Genomic DNA, 10000 nt, shown 5'->3' on the forward strand with positions numbered 1-10000 from the left:
GATTTGGCTTCAATGTGCTTTTTTCTCTCTGCGTGTGTGTGTGTGTGTGTGTTTGGGAATGCTTGCTAACAGGTCATGGCCATCATCTTGCCTATTAATATCTTGTTTAATCATGCATTTAGCGTTTCCTGTAGAATTCCAGCCCTTTTTCTAAATTGGGCAACCAACCTTGTGATAGTCACAAGGCAAGGTTTAATTTGGTGTCGTGTGTGGTTACTAAAACTAAGCATGACAACAATGGTGTTTAATTCGACTGATTAAGGTTTCTGGCATTGGCCTGTTTTTTGCAACGCATGTGTGTTTTTGTGGCTTCTATTTTCATTAAAGCAGGCAGTCACTCGAACACGTGCTTCCTGTCAAAATTCCACGTTGGGGAAGGGGAATTTGAGGCTTGCAGAGGGCCGACAAGTTTCGGAATGAGAGTTACGTTGAACAAAGGTAAAACGGCGATGTGTTGTGAGTTGGGCTGTGTGGTTGGACGCGTTCGAGATACCTAATGGCAGTCTTCCGACACTTTGTTTTTACGAACAGCTTGAATGCGTTTGTAAGTGCGCACGTGTGTTCAGAGTGCCATTATAGTGACCAGTGCCGCTTCCCCGCCAGTACCTACCTGCGGCTTTTTTACTCTGCCAGTGAGAGCTGCTGTTACTCTGCCGTCTTCTGTGTATGTTGCCCTCCTCTCTTCCCCCCCCCCACTCGTCTACTGGCATAGGAAATACGGTATACCTTGGCCACTGATGATCATGACAAGTCTAATAGTCCTCCTCGCGATGCACATCACGAGTTTCGCGTACTGTAAGCTTAGTTTATTTTACACTGGCTGGGAGTCACTTCTTAGAAATAAATTGTTTCAGTCTTTTTGTTTTTTACTTGTTAAATCTTGTTAACTTGTAATTATTGTCTCATGAATCAAATCTACCCCTGCAAGAAGTCAGATTATATGGTAAAAGATTATATACGTCAAATGGCTTTTTAATTGTAAGGGCCCAGCATGTTGGATGGTGAGTCGGTATGCTGGTAGTGACGTCAGGGCTTCGCTATTCTGAGGAAGAAACTCGCTGACGGGTGTCATAAGGTCTGAATTATATAATGTTTTATTGCAGTTTCCGTATTAAGCAGCTTGGGTGCATTGAAAAGTGTTAAAGTTGGCTAGTTTTTAAAGCAGTTTTGAAAAAACTAATTCTTTGGTTTGTAATTTATTTTCAGAACTGCTTCGTAACTTCAAAATAATAGCTCACCGGTATTCAATGTCTCAATTCCTTTGGTATATCAAATTTCGGCAATACTACAGTGTTCTTGTCTTGGTACCCGCCATTCGTCTTTCCCAGCCGAACAGCACTATCTGGTTTACTGAAAATTATCTGACCATAACTTTTCCTGTGTTTTATTTAATTACCTCTTCTTTGTTGGCTCTAGAAAATTATCTTGGCTCAGCGAAGCAGTTGGATTGTTGGTAATTTTGCCAATTGATTATCTCGCTCAAATTTATTTTTGGTTTAGAATAATATTCGTTAAGTTTAAGTTTTAATTATGTTCTCAGGTACCACGATTCTTTGCTGAAAATTTGAACGATAGCTGTTATCTTATGGCCTGTCTTCAGGTGTTGATGCTACTTGTGTGTAACATAGCAAAAGCGTTTGGAAGGACCTATGAGATTGTGGGTTGGGATAGGAAATAAGAAATACGATCTCTTCTCTCGGAAGTCATGAGAGCAATGAAGGTAGTTGTGGATGGTCATCTGTACATGTCACCCCGCTCTCCAGTATAATCCAATCTTTTAGATAACATTTATGTTTTGTTTTTTTCAGCTATCGCTTTCCACATCTTAGTTATAAATAACGGAATGGAGTTTTCATTCATGTCTGAAACTGTGTTATATGAAAGCAAGTAGTTTGTTTACTCCTGATGATTGGGAGAGAATCGTTGTGGTAAAAAAAACATCGCTACATTATCAGATACTGAGAAATTTAGATGTGTTAGAGGGATGAAGGATTTTTTTTAAAATCGTCATTGATAAAAAAAGAAAAAAAAATCTTGGGCCGTAATATGCAACCATGGAAAATTCTAATATAGAGTCAATGCAGATTTTTAGAAGTTGGTCTCTTTAAGGTTGTAATGTAAATTATTTCTTGAGTGTTCTATTGCTATACAAGGTTTGTCAGCAGCATGTGAAGTTATGTAGTTTGACCTCAGTGCTGGAATGGCTTTGAAATGCATTTTTTATTGCTCGTATCCCGTAAGGTTAAAAGTAGTTTTTTTTTATATAGGTTAAATTTTCTTAACTTTTGCTTAGATTAGCCTGAAAGAGCATTTGAATTTTTAATCAAAAGGGTTTGGTTGATTTTATCCAACAAGTAAATCAGGTTCTTACTTGATACTAAAATAACATTACATGTGTTTTAATGAATTCTTGATAATCAGTTGAATTATGTATAAGTTAAAGAATTCATGATCATTAAGGGAATTTCATTACTGTTACATTAGTTATGTGTTAAAACTGGTTCTTCTCAGTTTTCAATGTTACATTTCCCAAGGTTTGGCGACAGATTTACTGTTTCAGTCGATTTTGGCGAGATACTTATTTTATTTTTCTAAAGGAAAAAAATAACCTGGATTTAGTAAAATAATAAAGAAGTAAAAGGTTTATCTCTTAGTTTATGGAGAGGAAATGTTAGACGTAAAGGTTGAAGGTGTCTGGTTTCAGTGTCATAGTGTAATCCGCGTTAGTTGTGACACCCACAGTAACATAAATTATTTTAAAGCCTTCATCTAATTGAAAACCTTTATATCATCAGTCCTTCTTATATCTAGCGGAATTATGTCATACAATCTTGGGTCCTCACATTTGAAAGTTGTATCGAGCTGCATCTTGTCTCCAGTAACTTGAAATCATTCTTGATCTATTTTGTGATAGTCATTGCACGTATCTTAAAATTAATTTTCGCTTTAATAGGCTCCTCTGTTTATTATGTTATGTAATTTCTTAAGTTGTACTTTGGGTTGCTTGTTGTAGATAGTTACAGTGATCAATCCTGGTAGTAACACATAATCACAAGTCTTTATATCAGATTATTCATCCAAATAGTGGTTTACAAAGTAATTTTTTTAAAGTGATGTCTAATGACTCTTCATTATTTATCTGAGCAGTGATAAATAGATTACAGTGATACAAAAATACCCAGTGATATTTACTTCACATTTACTTCATTATTTATTTGAGAACTTGGAGACAAATTATAGTCCGGTAATACGGACCAAGTTATTATTATTTATATTGATGTCACCAAGGTTTCTTTCTTACTACCGTAAACTCATTATTATTTTAATTTAGTCTTAGTTTAATTTTCATAAATTCCTAGCATGAGTAAGAACATGTTTTAAATTCCCAGCTTTATCATCAATTTATGGAGAAGTGAAATTGAGCATCATCTGCTAATAGTTTGCACTTCACTCCATCTCAAATACTGTTGGTAGACCAGTAAGCCTAAGTTTATAAGTTCGTAAATCCTCCCAAAAATCCATCTGAATTGACCCTTTCATGCAGGGAATAGAGGTCAACACCAAATGTATGTCTTAGATTTCTACCAAAGTATAGATACAAAATAGGATTGGACCTTGCACAGTTCCCTGGGGCACCCCTATCTCAATGGTTCATATGTTAAGAGTTCCCAACTCGTGAATAATTAGTTTGTGTCAACCAAATACAACTAACATGAAATGAAGAGAATTAAGAAGCAACTTTCAGAACTAATTACCCGTGAATTGATTTGTCTTCCCTTTCAGATGTTGAAAAGAATTATTTGTTCATTATCCTACCTGCACGCTCATAAACTTCTGATGTTTATCCTTTCTCTTCACAGGTGAGTGTGATGCCCCAGAAACGTCAGTTCCGGCAATCCGGAGTGAGCGATACCATTCTCTCTCTCTCTCTCTCTCTCTCTCTCTCTCTCTCTCTCTCTCTCTCTCTCTCTCTCTCTCTCTCTCTCTCTCTCTCTCTCTCTCTCTCAAAGTAAACTAGTTCACTAGCAATTGGATACAATTATAGTTTATTTATATGTTGTAAACGCATTATGAAATTAGCCTTAAGTTAGTTATGTACAGTAGATATCGTTAATAATGTGAATATTTGTTTGACCTCTAAAATTTCTGTCTCTTTTCTATGAACTTAGTGACATTTTAAATGGATCATTAGTCTTTAAGTAAAGGAAATTTGATTGCAAACGTATTTCCGTGAAGGAATATAGGGAATCAGGTTGGAGGTTTGTAATATGTCGTAGTTTTTCAACCGGATTTAGAAATATTTCAGTATTTGTTTATGTTAGAATGACACATGCTGAGAATATAGATAATCAGGTTTGAGGCTTGAAATATGTCTTAGTTTTCAACCGGATTTAGAAATATAATAATAGTCTACGCCAGGAATGACACAACTTTGGAATATAAATAATCAGGTTTGGGGTTTGAAATATGTTTTAGTTTTTCAACCGGATTTAGAAATATTATAATATTCGTTTACGTTAGGAATATAGATAATCATATTTGAGGTTTGAAATATGTTTTAGGTTTTCAACCGGATTTAGAAATATTCTAATATTCGTTTACGTTAGGAATGACAAAAACTGAAATATTTAGGAAGAATATTTTGAGTGTACCGTTACTGATTTTGTGCTGTATATGCCTTTTAGTGATGGGTCCAAGGAAATTACCGTCGGATTTTGGGATGCGTGTGTTGTAATTGGTAGCTTTTACTTGATTGGATGAATGCGGAGGGCAGTTTAGTGAGGACGTGTGCCGAGTAGTGATGATGACTTTCCTTCCGGCAGATCATCGACTTTGTAAACAGCGGGCCTTAACTTTAAATTTATTATTATTATTATTAAGTTTATTTTTATTGTATTATTATTAAGTTTATTTTTATTGTTTTTATTATTATTATTATTAAGTTTATTTTTATTGTTTTTATTAGTATTATTAATATCATTATTATTATTATTAAGCTAACCTACAAGCCTAGTTTGAAAGGTTGGAAACTATAACCCCAAGGGCTTCAGCAGGGAAAAATAGCCTAGTTAGGGAAGGAATTGGGTCAAACATTTTGTCGTACTAGATGGTTTTGAAAATATTTTGTTGATAGTGAAGGGGATTTTAATAACATTTATTATTTACAATAGAAGCCCTTTTCCAAAAGTTCACATAGCTATGCACATCATACATTTAAGACCCAATATGCTTTTTTGACCGAAGTTGCATGCATCCAAACTAAGCAAGGTCAAGGTCACGATTTCCCACACTGTGTGATGTTAGTGGTTATACATTCATTTTTTCGTTTCTTTTTTTTCATTTTTTTTTATGCAAATTGGACTGAAAATTTCTGTTTTTTAAGATTTAACATTTTTAAGAAACATGGAAAAAAGGCCCCCCCCCCTTTTTTTTTTTCAAAAATGGGGCAAGTACCTTGGTAGATAGAATAAGGAAGCATAGGATTTATATACAATATTTATACATATTTATCACCGACTTTTATCTAGAAAATTAATTTTGCCGTATACTTCTTTATATATTTATTTTACATTTTATTATTAGCTTTCAAATAAGTACTTATACCTTCCTGATTTTAATCGGGCCGCTTTGAAATAGTCAAGCTAGACTCATTTAGCAGATTAATGTCTTCCTTTTAAATAATAATTATAATAATCGGCTCCTCGCGTTATCTGTCTCTACATACTTCCCATTCCTTTGCTTGTTATTTATGCTAAGTGAAATTTTTAAGGCTTTTCTAGATTGGAATATTCTTCCCCATGCTTCCTCTTGGCAAAGCTTGATGAGCGTGTCGTGTTCTAGTGTCCGTAGCGCAGTACGAACGCGACGTGGCTTTTCGCCAACTCTATGGCATGGCTACTTCCTTGAATGTCAGTCCTTATTCTTCACTTGGCCCTTGTGCCACCTGATCAACTGGCTCTGGTAACTTTACCTGTCACACTTTGCCTGTATTTCACTTTGTGTCATGTTTGCACGTAAGAAATTTCTATAGTTTTAGATTTATACTCTTTAAAATGTGTAGCCTTTGAGCTCCACAGTTATTTCTCAGATATAGATTACGAAAATCTAAACTGCAGCCGTATGGCATTTATTCTTCAGTACAGAATTTTTAAAAAAATGGATTCTTATTATTGGTCAATTATGTAATTTTTCAATCGCTCTTCTGATAAGGTTTACTGCTATTGTTTGTACGTGTTCTTAGACAGTTCTTTAGAGTCTGTTATTTTAACGATTCAAAAGTTAGTTATTGTTATTTATTTTAAAAAGGAGTTATTGTTATTTATTTTAAAAATTACCTTGCTTGTTTTCCGTGTATTTTAACCCCTGGTCTGAGCAAAATGAGAATTAAATGTGAATATTACCTAATAACTACTTTGATATCTCCAAATTGCCCCTAATATAAATGCTAACGATATCCTTACGTTACCAAATCCGTTTTCCTTACTTTACCTAGATCGTGTTTCTTACTAGGTCAATTTGTTTACCGCATTGCATGCAATGTTGTTTGTTTAACGTCGCGTTATAATAGTGGTGTAGACATCTCGGTATACAGAGAAAGGTTCTTTGGTTATGGTCTTATGCATGACTAAATATTGAAAGGAAAATATAGGAGGGTGCGCGAAAATCATGGGAAGTTGTGGAAACAACCAAGTCTTTGTTGATTGTTCGTATAAGCGTGTATCAGATAGCGTAGCGCATATGGCTCTTCCAGGCGTTCTTCTGGAAAATTAATGCAAACTCGAGTACAAAGTGACTAATCAGTTTAGAAGATTGATAAAATGTATAAAATGTGAAATATTTAAAATTATTATTATTGAAATTATTCTTCTTGAAATTATTAAAACCATTCGTGGTTGTGGTATGTAGTTGAGTTAGTTATTTAATGGTGCTTTTCTGGTTCAATGCTGCAGGGGAACTCTTTCTACAGAACCTTTCACAGTTCATTTTATCTCGGGTCCGTAAAATCAGATCTAAAATTGTTATAAATAAATGTATGCGACAATTGAGGATAATTTTCTTTAATCTATCATATCGAGTCAGATTTCCTGGGGTATTCCAATAGTTCATTTGATTAGTGCGCCTTTTTTTTTATATTTGAATTCATTGGGTTCGTGGTTTTTTATCTTAGTTGTATTGTGGAAGCTCGTTTAACAATTGGAATTTCTTTGTGGAGGAATATTCAGTAAATTCCACAGATTTTGATTGTATTTTTATTTCATTTTATTGCAGACGAAGATTTTTAATGATTATTGGGGAGAAATTCGTTCCCAATATAACCACAAAACGCTCAATGAGTAGATGATGAAATGAACTGAAACATAAGTGTACGGTTTTAAACTCTCTTCATGTAATACTGCTCTCGTTTTGAATAATATTGTTGACAATTCGTCCCTTTTTATTGATTGCTACGTTATTTTTGACAAATTAAATGGAAAACTATTAACCAGTAAACTCTTGAATTTCAATCACCAATTTTTTTTGAGTGAAAGGTTCACCTTATAGCCGCATTAAATTCATTACTGTTTGTTTTTATGCATCTTCTATACAGCGTGTGATGAGCCCATACACCCCCGCTTCTTTTTCACATTTATTAGAGAAAAATTATATTAGATCGTGCTGGTTGATTATCTTGATTTTATATTGAGTCAATTTAAAGTAATGAATTGAGAGAATGGTCCATTTCCGTTTAAATGATGTGTATAAACTAAAAGTAAACTAACAAGGCACTAACTACATCTTAAGTAAAACTTAGTAATAAAACCCACACGAAAGTGCAGTGCTTATCTATATACAGTACAATACAATATTTTTTTCATGTTGAGCAATAATTATTCTGTGAAGATTAAACTCCACGGCTAGACTTCGCCCTAGTCTGCATAATAAAAAGCTAGTGACATGCTCTGTGTGTATATTATATATATATATATATATATATATATATATATATATATATATATATATATATATATATATAGTGTATGCGTGTGTTTCTCCGTTAACGCTCAGCTCCGGGGGTAAGGGTAGAGGGAGTAGTCCTACTCTGGCGAGATGGTGACGTGTCCTTGTTTTTGGATATCTAAATATTTAGCCTTCATTTTTGACTGCTCGCGCACACTAGTCATATATAATGACCTGACCTGTAGGTCTTGGCTTCCTGGCAATACGCGATGTCCCTGTTAACCCTTTCTCATGTGTAGTAAGTTTTTATTCCTGTTACTATTTATAAAATCACGAAAGCTTGTTACCCCGTGTCTCGAAGTATTAGTTTTGAGTGAATGCCGAAATAGAAACACATATCTTTGATACGTGTGTGTTTATACAGTATATTTTTGTTTCATATCTTTTGACAGCCGATGACAGGACCTTCTGTGGCTTAAGATATGGTCAGTTTCTATCTCCATTCCTGTGATAAAGGACTTCAGAAGGGGCGGATTGGGTGGGAATATGAGGGGAATCTTTGACCACACCCTTTTGCTCACCCATTTCTTGATTGGCTCTTGCACCACCTCTCCCCTCACCCCCTTTGCATTTCTTTTGACACACCACTTCCAGAGCTCTTCTCTTAACTCTTTCCTTTATCATTCTCCTCTTGCAGCTCTATTAACCTTTGAGGTCGGTGCCTGTGTTACTTGAGGACCTCTGCTGTTCTCAGAAAGCTGACCACAGCCAAAAGATTAAAATTCTCTTTGGGGTATAGAGATGTTTTTGGGAATATGGTGGCGTATTATGATATCGGTCTTTCTAAATTTACATTCAATACCGTGAAATGAATGAATGATATGAAGTTCTTTGGCATCCTGACAGCGAAGGTAATACTATGGTTTAAATTTACCTTTTAATACTAATGATTTGTAAATCAAACGCCAAGGTATAGGCTACTTGACTGTCATGACGAGGAAAATTATTTATATTGATAAGTATCCCTTTTTAATTAATACAAATTATTTAGGGTTGTAAATATAAAGAAAAGTTGAAATTCAGGGAAGATGTAGTTGTTAACGTTAGCTCAATAGACCCGGAAGGGATTTAGCATATCCACGGTGGAAGCTTAGATACAACTATTTGAAGAGGTTATTGGCCAAGTGTAATATTGAAGTGATGTGAGCATGTTGAATGCAAATGGTAGAAACGTTGTCAGCATAGATGAATGGTTTGCATGGTGCAAGAAAGACTTGGTAATGTGAGAAATGTATAAATACAATTTGATAAATGAAAAGATTTTTGGCTGCACGATATGTAGCAATTTTCTTAGATATTTTAGACGTCTGGTGTGGATAACTTTGTGAGTTATTACACATCTTAAATTTTATTTTGGCTTTAATAAGCAGCTAATGTGAATTATATTATTGTTGAGGCAATTCTTTCTCGGGATGGGGCACTTTTTATTAGTCTTGCTCTTTTGTTTATCAGTTTTGTAATTTCGTAAGTTGCATTTTGGGTAGATTAAGTAAATGGAATTGACAGTAGTCAATCCTAGTAATTACACAGTTAATCAAAAGTGTCTCTACTTGATAATTATTCTGAGGCTTCACAAAGTCAATGCATATTAGACGATATTCAGTGTTTCTTACTACATTATTTACGCAAGTTACAAAGTAATTTTGTCATTGTTTCAGATGATATGTACAGTTCGAAAACAAAATTAATAAAATTGATTCGCGTTAATGTGACTTGAGATAGTAATCATATTTTTACGTAGTTAATACGTGGCGTATATTTGAATTGGTGGAGGCCTTTTTTATTACACGTGTCGTTTTCCTTTTAATGAGGGCTTCGGTGTTTTACTACTTGGGGAATCTTGAGGAACTAAATGAAGAGGTTTCGCAGCGTCATGTGTTTCTCTGTCAAATAGAGTTCGTTGGCATGGGTAAATCCTCTATAGTACAGCCCAGTGTCAATAAAAATCATATGAAATGCCTCTTTGCGTCACCTTTTTTAACGATACACAATAAATGTGCTA

At 34.5% G+C, this 10000-nt stretch overlaps 1 protein-coding gene across 19 annotated transcripts in view; it reads left to right on the top strand.

The window, feature by feature from the left end:
- Window positions 1-10000, top strand: part of LOC137655695 (ELAV-like protein 1) — a 310530-nt gene that overhangs the window by 223871 nt on the left and 76659 nt on the right. For 15 of the 19 annotated variants that reach the window (XM_068389671.1, XM_068389670.1, XM_068389672.1 and 12 more), the window contains one exon: window positions 3861-3902. The exons of the other annotated variants lie outside the window; for them this stretch is intronic. In XM_068389671.1, coding sequence (XP_068245772.1) covers window positions 3861-3902 — 42 coding nt within the window. The remainder of the gene's footprint in view (window positions 1-3860; window positions 3903-10000) is intronic. 19 annotated transcript variants of the gene reach the window in all.

Source organism: Palaemon carinicauda, chromosome 16 (assembly GCF_036898095.1).
Source record: "Palaemon carinicauda isolate YSFRI2023 chromosome 16, ASM3689809v2, whole genome shotgun sequence".
Taxonomy (NCBI): Eukaryota; Metazoa; Arthropoda; class Malacostraca; order Decapoda; family Palaemonidae; genus Palaemon; species Palaemon carinicauda.